Source organism: Furipterus horrens, unplaced genomic scaffold (assembly GCF_987537825.1).
Source record: "Furipterus horrens unplaced genomic scaffold, mFurHor1.1.pri manual_scaffold_9, whole genome shotgun sequence".
Classification (NCBI taxonomy): domain Eukaryota; kingdom Metazoa; phylum Chordata; class Mammalia; order Chiroptera; family Furipteridae; genus Furipterus; species Furipterus horrens.
The window spans coordinates 31,103,825-31,119,192 of record NW_028327179.1 but is presented as its reverse complement, the minus strand read 5'-3'; the positions used below and the strand labels follow the sequence as shown (position 1 = coordinate 31,119,192).

The 15,368-nt window shown below is 39.2% G+C and overlaps 1 protein-coding gene across 1 annotated transcript in view; it reads left to right on the top strand.

Annotated features, from left to right (window-relative positions):
- The window catches only part of COL1A2 (collagen type I alpha 2 chain), a 35,501-nt gene extending 25,788 nt beyond the window's left edge, over positions 1–9,713 (top strand). The window contains exons 37-51 of the mRNA XM_090287223.1: positions 85–138; positions 1,010–1,063; positions 2,508–2,669; positions 3,395–3,502; positions 4,166–4,273; positions 4,672–4,725; positions 4,813–4,920; positions 5,063–5,116; positions 5,502–5,609; positions 6,094–6,147; positions 6,262–6,369; positions 6,702–6,960; positions 7,423–7,607; positions 8,251–8,493; positions 9,254–9,713. Of these exons, the coding sequence (XP_090143349.1) occupies positions 85–138; positions 1,010–1,063; positions 2,508–2,669; positions 3,395–3,502; positions 4,166–4,273; positions 4,672–4,725; positions 4,813–4,920; positions 5,063–5,116; positions 5,502–5,609; positions 6,094–6,147; positions 6,262–6,369; positions 6,702–6,960; positions 7,423–7,607; positions 8,251–8,493; positions 9,254–9,400 (1,806 nt within the window). The 3' untranslated portion in view covers positions 9,401–9,713. The remainder of the gene's footprint in view (positions 1–84; positions 139–1,009; positions 1,064–2,507; positions 2,670–3,394; positions 3,503–4,165; positions 4,274–4,671; positions 4,726–4,812; positions 4,921–5,062; positions 5,117–5,501; positions 5,610–6,093; positions 6,148–6,261; positions 6,370–6,701; positions 6,961–7,422; positions 7,608–8,250; positions 8,494–9,253) is intronic.
- The last annotated feature ends 5,655 nt before the right edge of the window (positions 9,714–15,368 follow it).

Here is a 15,368-nt window from a genome sequence, read left to right as displayed (position 1 = left end):
TTCTAATGGGAATGACCCCTTTAAAGAAAAGAATAACATTTGTAAGAATTGACCCTCTCTTTTTGTTTGTTTGTTTCCACTTAGGGTCCAAATGGTGCCCCTGGTCCTGCTGGAAGTCGTGGTGATGGTGGCCCCCCTGTGAGTATTTAAAATGGACTCTGATGACTTTTCTTTCCTCAAAATCTGATAGGGACGACTTGAAAGTTTGGAAATTTTTGGTAAATTTGGACTAAAATAAGGAGATGCTTGAGATTCAAATTAACTCATTCAGAGAAATTCTGATATTAAAGTTCAGGTCAGGTCCATGGGATGTGAACTTAACCTCAGGAGTAACTCAGTGTCATGTACGTTGCTACCAGCTCACTTGAGGTAATAACTAAAGTTAAGCCCTGGCAGTTGAATTGTGAAATGGGTAAAACATTTTCTGGTACCTTTTATTCTCTGGTTGATGCCTCCCTTCCTCTGCCTGACCAAATTATTTTCCTTGGCATCCAGTGCTGGCACTCCAACTCCCTAGAGACCCAGAGTGCCCCAAGAATGAACGCCATTGACTCCTTCCTTCTTCTGCTGGACAACAATTAATACTCAGTCTTCTGTTGTGTTTTCCTCTGTAAACAAAATTACTTATTCAGCGTCTATTCCCCGAGCACCCAGCCAGGTGGTTACGATAGCTATTAATATATACACATCAATGTGTAATAATTGCATAGTGGCTTATCTTCTTGCTCTTATGATCATCAGATAATATGTTAACATTTCAAAAAGGACCATCAGAACTTTAATGCAAAATATGGGTATTGACACTGGGGGTATGCTGGTGGGGAAGATTGAAGAGATGGAGGGTCTTGGGGTCCTGATTAAATCATACCTTATGTGAGGATGCCACTGCCTACTCCTTAGTCCATCCTTTGTCGCATGTATTGGGGATTTGTCAGAGGTGAAATTTCCATTTCACCCGTGTCTTTGAAGCTGGTGTTGATTGTAGAATTTTAATGTGCTTGGTTCTTAGGGCATGACTGGTTTCCCTGGTGCTGCTGGGCGCACTGGTCCTCCTGGACCCACTGTAAGTAACTCGCTTCAAAATATGTCTTCATGTACTCTGGTCAAAAGACCTGGCTTCTGCTGGGGAACTAGTAACAAACTCTGTAGAAAAATATGCTACTAAGGTTTAGCTATTACTTTCCTAGTCTGAAATAGTTTTTCTGAACCATTAAAGCAAAATCATCACAAATTATATTTTATAAGATTAGTTTAAGAGAATTTTATTTCTGTGAGCACAAATACCCTTTTAAGGGCATGGCTTTTTTTCCCATCATCGTTGTTGTTATTAAAAATTTAAAAACAGAACAGTTTTAGTCACATATCAGATAGTTCTATATCTAATTACCCTATGGACAACATTCTGCGTCCATTGTTAAGGTGTAACTGTCCCTGAATTTAAAGGTGGTTTGGCTTCTAATTCAATTCTGATTCAAACTCTTCTGTCAGGACTCAAGAGAATTTAATTAATTACCAAGGCTTAAGTCTTCCCGTTAAGGTTTCGGGGGGGGAAGGGGAAATAGCAAAGATGTTGATTTCTTGGAATCCTTTTATAGGTTCATAACAGAAAAATCTTCAGTCCCTGTAGGCATTTAATTAAAGCTAGTTGAGAGCACATGTGATTCCTCATTTATGAACAAAATACCAGTATTGGTTTTCATTTTTTTCTTTTTTTTTAAGTATATTTTATTGATTATATTGTTACAATAATTCCAATTCTTCTCCCTTGCTCCCCTCCACCCAGTACCCCCCCTCCCCCAGCAATCCGCCCCCCAAGTCCATGCCCATGGGTCATACATACAAGCTCTTCCTCTTCACCCTTTCATATATTCTTCTTTTTTTAAATAAATAAATGATTAATTAATTATTTTAACAATAAAAAATAACGATCCCTCCCTCTCAGACTTAAGACCCTTTATAATCTTACAAAGGACAATGGGAAGGTCTCTAGCTCCTCTAGCTGCTTCAAGCTGGACATGGTCATCGTCCTACCTACCCTTGGGTCCAGAAATCCCTAATAAGAGTGGGGGTGCGGAGGGGAGGGTGGCCTTCCCACATGGGGAAGGATCGTGCAGACTCCAGGTCAGTTGGCTGTCCCAGTACTGGTTTTCTTTAAAAAAATGGCTAGAGTCCTCCAAAACCTGAAGTCCCCTTCATTTATGACTAACTTTTAGAACTCTTACATAGTTCCAATCTGCCAGGTTGCCGGTGCTACAGCAAAGCTTTACCTCACAGACATTTGCTGCAGCTTCTGCCTCTGTTCCCTCTATTACAGCCTCAGGGGAAGCAAGATGGAAGTTGCTTCTTTCTACAAGAATGAATGTTAAAAAGTCTAAACATCTCCCCCCAATGGCCAGGATGTTATTTTGTTGCTTCACCCTGCATCTTAATATCAAGAACCTCAGCTGCTCTCTTCCAGGCTCATGATGATTAACAGAAAGTAAATGACCTTGTACATTTGCCCAAAGGGTATCACTGGCCCTCCTGGTCCCTCTGGTGCTGCTGGCAAAGAAGGAATTCGTGGGCCTCGTGGTGACCAAGGTCCCGTTGGCCGAACTGGAGAAACAGGTGCAAGTGGCCCTCCTGGCTTTACTGGTGAAAAAGGTCCTTCTGGAGAGACTGGTGCTGCTGTAAGTGATTTTAAACTCCTCTTTCTTAATTACCTTGTGTTGAATTAAAACCAAGCCCTTACACAAATCTTTAAATGGTGTATATTTGTTGATGAGTTTTGCAGGCTCTCAAGTAGAGCTTGATGGAGCCAGGAAATCTGTCTAACAGATATTTAGGTGTCATAGCTTCAGCAGATGCTTTTAAGGCACCAGATGGGCATGACAATAAATGAGAAAACTCACTCGTTTACCAAAACAGCCCTTTACGCTGTTGAGAACACCTTGTTGAAAGGGGGATTAAACAGAATCTCATTGCAATGAGAATCCTACCATATATTAATTGATCTCAGTAAGCTACCAGTTCTTTAAACATGCATTCCCCAGTACTACTGTTACTCTAAACGTGCCTTTATTAGACCTGGTTCAATTAGAGGTCAAGGTCAAAATTTGCTTCCTGGCATAGATTCTATATAAATTCTGTTCCATAATCCCAGATGGCTTCATTAATTTCAACCACATATTTTTAAATGTTGTTCCACTGGTTTCAAGAGGGAACTAGTTATAGAAATATACATGCCAAGATGGAAACTCATTGTCATCACTAGAGAAAAGACATCCAAAGACATGTCCTACTAATAGGAGGACTTTTTCTAAACTGAGGACAGCTCATTTTCAGAATCCTCAAGCCAACCTGTGTTATTACATATGGTCTTTTCCAGTAACACTGTATTTTTCATCTCATTCAGGGACCTCCTGGTACCCCAGGTCCTCAGGGTATTCTTGGTGCTCCTGGTATTCTGGGTCTCCCAGGCTCTAGAGGTGAACGTGGTCTACCAGGTGTTTATGGATCAGTGGTGAGTGTTTTGACACCATTCTTATTCTCAATAACATAATAAAGGATCTTAAAAGCTGCCATTTCAAATGTGACAGATTGATCATGAAATAACTCTGCATAAGATTTTTTATTCCTGGCATTTTCTTTATACAGATCACGTGTCATTTATCTAAGAAGCATTAATACCACCTTCCTTAGACACACATGATAGACACAGTTAACATTATGCAGAATGATTTTTGTTCCTTTTATATGCTTAAGAATGATATAAGCTCTAATTGCATTTATCCTCTACAATATAAAATGCTGGCATCATTTATCCCATAGGAAGAATGAAACTCGGCAAATTCCAAATCATTCCATTAAACCTTATACATGACAGCAACTAGAAACCATATCATTTCCATAAACTCTCTCAACTTCATGAACTCATTTAATTTGGGCTATCGACTCAAACTAGGCCCACCTTATACAGAGAACACTCCAAAACTACATAAATCTTGACCATCTTAAGTGTGTAGGAGAAGGGATGGCACCAATGACAGTACTTGACCATTTTTGTGGCCTATTCATTTTCATTCTTTCTTCAAACTGAAAATTCCTGGCTAGGGTTGTTCTGGGAAGGTGAGATTAGCCCTCAGTTCAATGAGAGCAATGCTGTTTTGTCTTCTCGCCTTTTTAGGGGGAACCTGGTCCTCTGGGCATTGCAGGTCCACCCGGTGCCCGTGGTCCCCCTGGTGCTGTGGGTAATCCTGGAGTCAACGGTGCTCCTGGTGAAGCTGGTCGTGATGTGAGTCCAACACTTGGTTTGTAAAATACAACCTAGCAATATTACATCATGTGCAACTTTATATCCTGAGCTGAGGCTCACTTATTCCAAGTTTCTAAACATGGTGTCTGTTTCTCCATAATACCTACATATAGTGACCATGCCTCGTATTGAAAATAAGAAAAAAATAACTTGGAACGAGAGGATAGGTCTTTAAATAGCATATTTCAAAGTTGGCCAAAATATTAAAAACACCTCTAAAATTATCTAGGTTGGCAAGTTCTTGTTCCTATTTTTAAGAGTCTGAAAGGGGATTCGCTATTGAGTGCTGAGAGTGATGAAAGCAGAACAGATGAACTATAGGGGATGTGGGCTATGGAACCCCACTAAATGTCTTTATTGGCATGGTGTCTTCACAGGGCAACCCTGGGAGCGATGGTCCCCCAGGTCGTGACGGTCAACCGGGACACAAGGTTGGTATACCTCTTTATCTTCCTCTAATTTAAAAGTGACTAACCTACAGGCCAGATTAGTGCTAAACTTTATTTTGCCTTTGGTAGGGAGACCGTGGTTACCCTGGCAATGCCGGTCCCGTTGGTGCTGCGGGTGCTCCTGGTCCTCATGGCCCCGTGGGTCCTGCTGGCAAACATGGAAACCGTGGTGAACCTGTAAGTTGTAAATACAAGTTCCTTAAAGTTGTCATCCTCATAGGCTTCACGTCTGACCTATGCACACTTGAGAACTTTTGGGGGCCTGGGAGGAAGATCTTGCTTGTGCTGATGACTTATGTTTTTCTTTTCCAATTCACAGGGTCCTGCTGGTGTTGTGGGTAACACTGGTCCCGCTGGTCCAAGAGGCCCTAGTGTATGTACATGGTGAAGAATTCTTTACAAATTAACATTTAGGAGCAGTCTAGACTGTCCATTAAGAAAAATAAATAATGTATAGGCTAGATATTATATATTATTTTTAAAAACTTAATCCATGTTGAGAATTGATAAAAATAGCTTTTAAATCTCTTCTATTTTAAATATCTTCTGCTTGTTTGTATTAGATAATCAAGATGACCTAGCCAACATTACAGACAGCTCTAATAAAGCAGACCAACACGAGAGTAGCATCCACATGGCTTTTAAACCTTTGCATGTCTTGGGTTACCTTTGTAAACAGGTTAAACAATTTTGTTGAAAAGAGAGCCTCATTTGTCTAAAAAGGTAAATGTCCTATATGTCCTTCTGTTTCTTTACAGGGCCCGCAAGGTATTCGAGGTGATAAGGGAGAGCCTGGTGATAAGGGGCCCCGAGGTCTTCCTGGCATAAAGGGACATAATGGATTGCAAGGTCTTCCTGGTCTTGCTGTAAGTAAAATGTGGACATCCAGAATATATGCTGATCTTAAAGGCCTTCAACTCAAAATGATCTTCCTCAGATTTTCACTGCTATTGTTTCTCTTTGTTCCTAAAATGTCCTCTTTCTTATTCATTTCCCACTCTCTGGCTAACTTCATTTCTTGGAGATAATGCTATTTCATCCCAACAAACAAAGGTGAGGGTTAAGGGAGATAAAAATATACATATATTAAAGTCTCCTGGTAACAATGTCCTTCAACTCCACTTAAAATAAATATAATTAGAGGAATGACTAATATTGCACTGCTGGAATAGCTTGCAGGAAAAAAAATAATTGAATATAATAGACATAATGGGACAAAAGAGCCCCGTTTTACATTTTCAATGTTCTCAATCCAGAGTTTATTAAAACTAAAGTTTTCCATTCTGTTTTTTAAAATCTACTTATTGACACATGTTCTGAAAATGTGATTTCACTGTTTTCTCTTTAAAGGGTCATCATGGTGATCAAGGTGCCCCTGGCCCTGTGGGTCCCGCTGGTCCTAGGGTAGGTCAATCTCAGAGACATTTATCCCCGAAATAGAGCCTATGCCGGGCAGTGAGCCTCAGGCTCTGCTCTCTTATGAGGTTTTCACTGTTTCACACAGTCCTTCTTCCCTAGGGCCCTGCTGGTCCTTCTGGTCCTCCTGGCAAAGATGGTCGCAGTGGACATCCTGGTACCGTTGGACCTGCTGGCATTCGTGGCTCTCAGGGTAGCCAAGGTCCTGCTGTAAGTATTATCTGGAGAAAGAATAAAGAGCACCACTGACCTAAGGAATGTTTTATTCAGTTGAAACCAAGATAGTCATGTCAACACATTAAAGTAGTCCCCCACTTCCATATGCTTTCTAAAATATGTAAAAGTGGTCTGTATATAATGGGTTGCTTAAGCCCATCCCTGCAATTAGCCTGGGAGCAAGTTGTTTATTTACATGAACTTGATTCTTTTTTACTTATTAAAACATGCTTTTGTGGGATGCCCATCTGGAAACCTGCTGTCGTTGATATCCCCCAGTGTGACCAAATACAAAACCTCCCCCTCCTCACTTTTCACCTTTGCAGGGCCCCCCTGGCCCCCCTGGCCCCCCTGGACCTCCTGGCGTAGGTGGTGGTGGTTACGACTTCGGTTTCGATGGAGACTTCTACAGGGCTGACCAGCCTCGCTCACCACCTTCTCTCAGACCCAAGGATTATGAAGTGGATGCTACTCTGAAATCTCTCAACAACCAGATTGAGACCCTTCTCACTCCTGAAGGTTCTAGGAAGAACCCAGCTCGCACATGCCGTGACTTGAGACTCAGCCACCCAGAGTGGAGCAGTGGTAGGTCACGATGTCCAAGCCGGACGGACCGTTCTCACAAGTTGGGCTTTTCAAAATCAGTTCCCACTGACATTTGGAATGAAAAGTACTTGGGAAAAAATTGCACTCCATAAAGCCATACTCAATTAATGAAGCACTTTCCCTTGCAGGCATCACCTATTCTCAAACTCCTCTTATTATATATATATATATATATATATATATATATATATATATATATATATATATATTCCCTTTTCATGTTAATATGTAGTCTGATTTAATTTTTCATGGAGGAGATGGAAGGAGGAAGTGTGTAATCCTCAAGATAGCCTCCTTCTTCCTGTTAAATGGGGGTGGATAGTATGACACTATAATCAAAAATGATACGTATGAGGATCAAAAATTGTTGACTAGTAATTATTAGAACTTATGGTCCACTCGATGAGAAGTTTTATGCTCAGGGTCTTGTTTTAATAAAAGGTTACTACTGGATTGACCCTAACCAAGGATGCACTATGGATGCTATCAAAGTATACTGTGACTTCTCTACTGGCGAAACCTGCATCAGGGCTCAACCTGAAAACATCCCAGCCAAGAACTGGTACAGAAGTTCCAAGGCCAAGAAGCACATCTGGTTAGGAGAAACTATCAATGGTGGTACCCAGGTGGGGAATTCTACAAACATTCCTTCCCTTACTCAACAATATTTTGTTAGGTTTGTAGCCCTTTAATCCTTTATCAAAATGGGTTTATTAAAAGAACTTGCTCTTTTAGGGAGTTTCAGTTCTATATTGGATTACATGTTAAAGATACATTGATTGGACATATCCATATAACTCGAAGTTATTATTCAAATCTGACTTAACTGATAATCACCAGAGAAACCAACTAATGTCATTAGTATGAAGGAGTACTGGCTATGCATATGTATTTTCAGAACATGAGCATTTCTAAATTTTTAATAAACCTTTTCACTAACTTTATTGAATGCCGGCTGGTGGAAATTACAAGAAAAGAAAGAGGTCAAACTTCTATCTCCTTGCTCTCTTATTCTAAATAAGAAACATACACAAAAAGGCTTTCCTGAAAGAGGTACCTTTCTGAGATGACCTTGCCTCAGCCTGGTTGTTTCAATGTCTCTTCTAGGTAACTAACACTTCACAGACAAGTGAACTTTGTTTCCTTCTTCTTAAGGTTCAGATCTGACTCCATTACTTTTCCCTATACCAGACTTTTTTTTTTTTAATTTGACTCTTAGTATCTGAGTTCTTCTCCACTTAACTGGAATGTCTATCTCTTTCTCTGTAGTTTGAATATAATGTTGAAGGAGTAACTACCAAGGAAATGGCTACCCAACTTGCCTTCATGCGCCTGCTGGCCAACCATGCCTCTCAAAACATCACCTACCACTGCAAGAACAGCATTGCATACATGGATGATGAAACTGGCAGCCTGAAAAAATCTGTCGTCCTGCAAGGCTCCAATGATGTCGAACTTGTTTCTGAGGGCAACAGCAGATTCACTTACACTGTTCTTGTAGACGGCTGCTCTGTAAGTAATAGTGAAATATGGGAGTAGCACTTACTTGGGGGTGGGGGTGGGGGTGTTCCAGTTTAGACCAGTTAATGAACAGATAAATGAGTGACCTAACTGATTCAATCTTTTTTTCATGAATGTACTTATTTAAATTCAGATGGTAAATTCAGAGTATTCTTATCAGGTCTTGCCTTCTGAAATACTGAAATATATACTATGTCCATATATTAATTGTTTTTCTTTTAACAGCTGTTTCTCTTTTATATTAGTATTTTTTTCTCTTCTTAAATGATAATGTATGCCCACAACTTAAAATTACTTGGGGTTAAAAGGACCCAAGCTATAATTTATAATTATATGTATTTTATTTTATTTATTAGTATGGCCTACATTTAATTTTTCTTCATTCTTTCTCTACAATATGCTATAAATGGAGGAAGAATTTAAATGTACTAATAGCAATATGGCATACCCTCCAACTCCCCCCTCCCCCTGAGACACACACACACACACACACACACACACACATCCTGAAAGTAATAATGTAGCTGTAATCACTTGGAATATATATTGCATTTTAAAAAATTATACTGGTAGGAAGCCTGTTCTGCTAAAACACCCTTGATGCTGCTCTTTTAAAGACAAACATGTTGATCTAGGACATGTGTCTTTAGAATGACATGAGCCAAAAAGTGGTTCTTATAAAATCTAAGGTTCAGATGATATTAGATTCCAAAAGTGTTGCTTTATGTATATTTTTCTTCTTTTTAAACAGAAAAAGACAAACGAATGGGGAAAGACAATCATTGAATACAAAACAAACAAGCCATCTCGCCTGCCTTTCCTTGATATTGCTATTTTGGACATTGGTGGTGCTGACCAAGAATTCGGTTTGGACATTGGCCCAGTCTGTTTCAAATAAATGAACTCAACATAAATTAAAAGAAAGGAAATCTAAAAAAAAAACTTTCTCTCTTTGCCATTTCTTTTTCTTCTTTTTAACTAAAAGCTGAATCCTTCCATTTCTTCTGCACACCTACTTGCTTAAATTTGGGGCAAAAGAGAAGGATTGATCAGAGCATTGTGCAATACGATTTAATTAATTCCCTCTCCCTCTCCCCCTCCCCAAAATATTTGGAATTTTTTTCACCAGTTCTACACCTTTTGTGGAAAATGTCAACCTTTGTAAGAAAACCAAAATAAAAACTGAAAAATAAAAACCATGAACATTTGCACCACTTGTGGCTTTTGAATATCTTCCACAGAGGGAAGTTTAAAACCCAAACTTCCAATGGTTTAAACTACCTCAAAACACTTTCCTGTGAGTGTGATCCATACCATTAGGTGCTGAACCAGACAGAGATGAGCTGAGGTACTTATTTTGTTTTGTTCAAAATACAAAGGTGCTAATTAATAGTATTTCAGATACTTGAAGAATGTTGATGGTGCTAGAAGAAATTTGAGAAGTGATACTCCTCTGTGTTGAGTTGTAATGTTTTTTTCATTTGATTTTACATCAGTATTTTACATCGTATCCCTGAATAAAGTATGCAGATCATTTGCCCAACGTTGTCCTTTTCTTTAAATCAGCATTTGTTCTTTGCCAGTCTCATTTTCATCCTCTCCCATGGTTCCAAAGTAGCCTTGTTTCTCAGACAAGCAGAAAATTAAGTTGTACCTATTTTGTATATGTGAGATGTTTAAATAAATTGTGAAAAAAAAATGAAATAAAGCATGTTTGGTTTTCCAAAAGAAAATATTGAGTAAAATTCCTTGCTTCATTGCTCTTTGCAGTATAAATATAGATTATGGCATCTCTACCTGCCATTACACTGAGTGTTTCTCATGAGATATAGAGACTGTGCAAAAGGGCATTTTGATTTGGTAGAACAGAGAGCAAGGACCCAGGAGATCTGAGAGCCATTGCCTGCTGGCTCTGCTCCTTTTGACTGATTGTCCTTGAGCGGCTCACCTTTCTGTATCAATAATACTGGGAAGATGCCTTCTCTGAACTATCAAACATTTGCTCTACTCAAAATGCATAATTCCTAAGCAACATGGCATTGTTGACCTAAGTTTATTTCAAGCAGAGAACCATAGAATTTTTTAGTTTATTATCCTTTAAGCACTTTGAAAATGGTGCCTGAAAGTTGGTCTATGCACAATTAATACTATTAACTAAAACAGTTTCAACTATTCAGTAAAAATGCCACACACTTAAATCTGATGCAACTGAGTACAATGCCTGTTAAGAGGTAATATGTGTGCTGTCAATCAGCACAGACAGTCGTGGATAATAGTACCATGAACACCTACCTGCCAAATCAATTTCCTTTTCCCTCCCTGCACCTTTCAATGACATCTTTAATACACTTAAACATAGTAATGTGTCAAGTAAAATGTTAAGATTCATTTAGAGCTTATTTCCTATTGCAGAACATAATTGTGATTGTAATATTTGCCTCCTGTTATAAGTCATCTCAAGATTCAGTTAGTTTTAAAAGCAAAAGGCTGAACATGATGAAAACCTAACATTAACTCCAAGGAGTTAACAAGGTCTACTAACCAAATTGTAACTTCACATGATTGTCCTTCTGCTACCTGAACCAAACTCTGGGATGCTGAGTAAAATGCAGCTTCTCAGTCCTCAACCACCAAAGTAAGTCTTGTAAGCAATCAGTATTATAGAGCACCTTGCAAAAGTGTGACATGCAGTAATTGGGAAACCATTGGTTAAGGTGATTTCCATAATCCTTTATAGCTGTAATATTTTATGTCTGGCAAGACTGACAATATACCTTAGCAAATAATATAAAGAAAAACCTCTGAGGTCATAATACTAGTAACTCCCCATAAACTAGTAATTGAAAATAGCCATGGCAAAGTTACATGATAACCAGTTAGAAATCTCTGGATTAAATGTATGCTATGCCCCCAGACTCACAGTACAAGATACAACCATAAGGTTAATATAAAGAGGGGAGAAAGATAAGAAGAAGGAAGAAAACTAACATTTATTGAATACCAACAGTGAGACAAACACTATGCTAGATGATAATAATACTGATATTTGTCAAACTGAATCCAAACAGGTAAATTTCTTAAGTCAACAGTCTCTTAATGATCATTTAATCATTGGTGTGAGACTATAAGAAAATAGTTAAATACATAATGGTATATCTGATAGGTAACAAAGAAGAAACAAGTGATGGTATATCCACTACCTATACCAATGAGTAAATAATGGTATATCTAATAGATAATAATAGAAAAAAAAGTGAAATACATTTTGGTACCACAATTACATAATTAAACAAGTGATTAAACAAAAGAAAAATGCTTATAATGGAATTTCACAATCTTTAATATATAATATTCAAGTATATGTTCAGAAATATATTAAAATGCTAAAGAGTAGGTAATAAGAATAATTTTCATGCCTAAATTTTCCAACTATGCTATGATGTAGTTATATCACTTTTATCATTTACAACAAATTGACTTTTAAAATATTATGAAAAGAAATAAGCAATCAACAAGTGAAAACAATACTGGTGGAGGAGCAGCAGCTCCAGGTAAGGGCTCATCAACCCCCCGACCACCTATTTTCTAAAAGAGAAGGAAACCCCAGCCTAAGAGTCATCATCATTCCCTGTGTTCCAGACACTCTGGGGACCCTGCGGAGGGATGTGCAAAGCCATACCTCCTCAGGGACAGCAGGATCCACAGGGATCTCTCAGTTCTGTTGCAAAGAGAATAAAATAATGTGTGCACCCAATTTTAAGCAATGTGTCCTTTAAGGATGGCAGAGGACACTGTTGATTAATGAGAAGGAATCTCAGGAAATTAACCCGAGCCTCATACAGCAACAGTGATATTTGGATTGAGCTGACCAGCTCTTGCCAGAGATATCAGTTCACCTTCAAGCCCTCTGTCTGGCTAAATGCTTTTCCTCTGGAGGCCACATAGTAGAAGTCTAGTGCCTACCAAGCAGGAGGTCTACAGGGAGTGTTCCCAGGGCCTGGGAAATGTAGTGATGGCTTGATCCTTGCCCGGCCAGCACCCTCTTTAGAGGCAAATTAACAGGCCCGAGAGACCCTCCTCACAACGTCTCCTGACCCTTGGTGACATGAAGGTCAGCTGTCTCTAAGTTGTGCCAGTGTGATGTAGAAGATCATGCCTGAGAAAGGAGGGAAGGAGCAAGATAGCCAAGAAGAAAGGAGTAGATATTAATCAAATCTGGTCAAGGAGTCATTTAAAATTCTAAAATCAATAGAACTAATGCACTGGCAAAGAGCAAAGACACCTGAGCGATGTTGAACACATTTGTTATCGTTAATGCCAAAAGTCTTTTTTATGCTATTCCACTTAATATCACTGAAAAGGAAGTTCAGAAATTGGATTATATAAGGAAAGTTGGAAATGTCATTTTGGGTCAGAACAACAATTCATCTAGATGAGTGCTTCGCCTTTGACAGTGGCACCAGGGGAAATTTGAGAGAAAGAGTGGTTGGCACTTCCCGCGCAGCCAGCCTCAAAACTCCCATTTAATAACCTATTATAAATCTTTTCAGTACATACATGTATCTAAACCCTTCCAGGGCCCTCTTATCTGCTTTGAAATATATTGGTGTTACAGTACCAACAGGAGGGAGCTAATTCTGACTTGTTAGCTCAGCTTCCTGGCCTTCTGATCAAGTAGCTAAAATATGTTTTCTATCCTTGTGCCTGGATCAGCCAGGGATTCAACAACTCAGTGTCCTCAGGGGGCACCAGTAACTGCAGCAAAGGGGCCATAGACAGCCCATTACCATTGACTTCTCTCTGCAGCTCAGTGAGATGAGCATGTAACTTGTGGTCAGCAGCCAATGTTATGAGCACCAGCTCTATCACTGGCTAGCCAAGGGCCCTTGGGAAAGTGCCGTAAGGTACCTGAGAATTTGGTTACTATACCTGCTCTCAGAGATTTCCATTAGCCCACCTACGCTACCTGTCCTACAGTGGGAGGATGGAAGGGGGCAGCTGTGAAAGTGCTTAATGAAGTGTGGACACATGTTACTTGTCGTCATTAGGTCAAAAATTCCCGGTCATTGAGAGTCACCTCTTGATTAATTCTCCTATCACTGGCTGCCAATTTAAGAAGAGAAGAGACTATAATTTAAATTTAATTAGCATCACTCTCTAAACTGGTAGTCTATCAATTTTGAGTTATGCTGCCCTGTCAGTAAAAATGTAAGATCTTACAACTAATGTTGTTGATCTATTTATATGTAAATGTCATATGTGTACTATGGTACTAATACACTATGTGCAATATAAAACCTACACGGAATAAAAACATTTACAAGACAAAAAGTAAATACAAATAGAAAATTCCATACTCCAGCAGATCATTTTGTGCACACCCTGGGGTGCATGTACCTCCCCACCCTTCATTTTAGAGACTACTGCTTTATATAAGGATTCATGAGGGGCTTCTGGGGAGGGGGGAAACATCAATGAAGTCCTGAAATAGTTAAATTCTGTGTATATGTGCATTTTCCTTAGAAAGGGCCCACAACTTTCTTCAGATATTCCAAGGGGTCCATGGCCAAAAAAAAAAACATGTTATGAATGACTAACCTAAAAAGGTATTACTTATTTCATTAAACTCTGGACTTTTCTGAACTATGATTTCCATATTTCATCTGAACATGCTGTTCCTCTTATTCTAAGACCTGGGAGAACCAGCCAGCTCCGGCTCAAATTAAGGAGATTTGTCTATCCTTCTTTCACTTTCCTGCTGTGGGGCCTCTGTCCTATCCTTTAAGAGGACATGGCAGATGCTTTATGAACCAGCCTTGTGCTCGCAAAATCAACCTGTACCTGCCCACAGAACTTTCCAAATAAGAACAAACTTAATAATGGAGATTGATTAAGGAGTTGGTCCTTTTAGGTAAAATGTTCATATTTTAGTTATAGATATATTTTTAAAAGAAGATTTAACATAAAAAGATTGCAATTTCTCTCACCATAAAAGATTCTAAGAACAAAAGCCGGAACATGTTTTTCAGGGACCCTCAAATCACCTCATACAACCAAATGTCTCTTCCTCGTCCAACTGCTTCCAAGCAAAGCTATTCTTCTGAACCCAAGATACAAAAATTATTTTGGCCAGAATTAATGATCCTAATGGATTCTAGAAAGGTATCCTTAAAACTGCAATTCACTACATATTTAAAGACATTCATGAACACAGAATGCACTTGACCACTACGGTGAACAGTATTTTCCCAGTGCAGCATGGCTCTTGGTGTTCAATGTCTTAATTAACCATAAACAGTATTTAAAAAAGAAACAATTTTTGTAAATGGAATCTATTATGCCAGTCAGGATAAGAACACTTACTCATAAACCACTGTGCTGACTAGATAGATGGTTTTTCTCTCCCTACTCCTTACGGGATATCACTTCAAGTTCAGAGCTCCCCCTGCTGACTGGATAATAGAACACCCCAGCCTTAAAACACTACCACCCTGCACCGTCACAGAGTGAAAATTCAGTTTTAAGAGGAGAAAATTGAACGACAGCTTCCTCTGCCCAAGACACACAGCCTTCTCTTCACCTTCCATGGTGGCCTACCTTCATGTGGTCAATGGTCCTGTTTTTTCTTACCCTCTCTAGTCCATCCTTAATATCTCCCTAGTAAGCAGAAGTCACAGGGAGGCGAATGTAAGTTCAAAAGGAGAACGGACTTTTCGGTGAATAGAACTGTCCAATGCTGTAAAATGTTGCCCCAAAATGCAGTGAGTCACCCTTCGGGATTTAAATAAGGAGTTTTAGGGATTATATGAAACAGACAAAAAGGATGGTGACAGAAAGAACAGAAGCTCAGGAAGCAGAGCCATCTG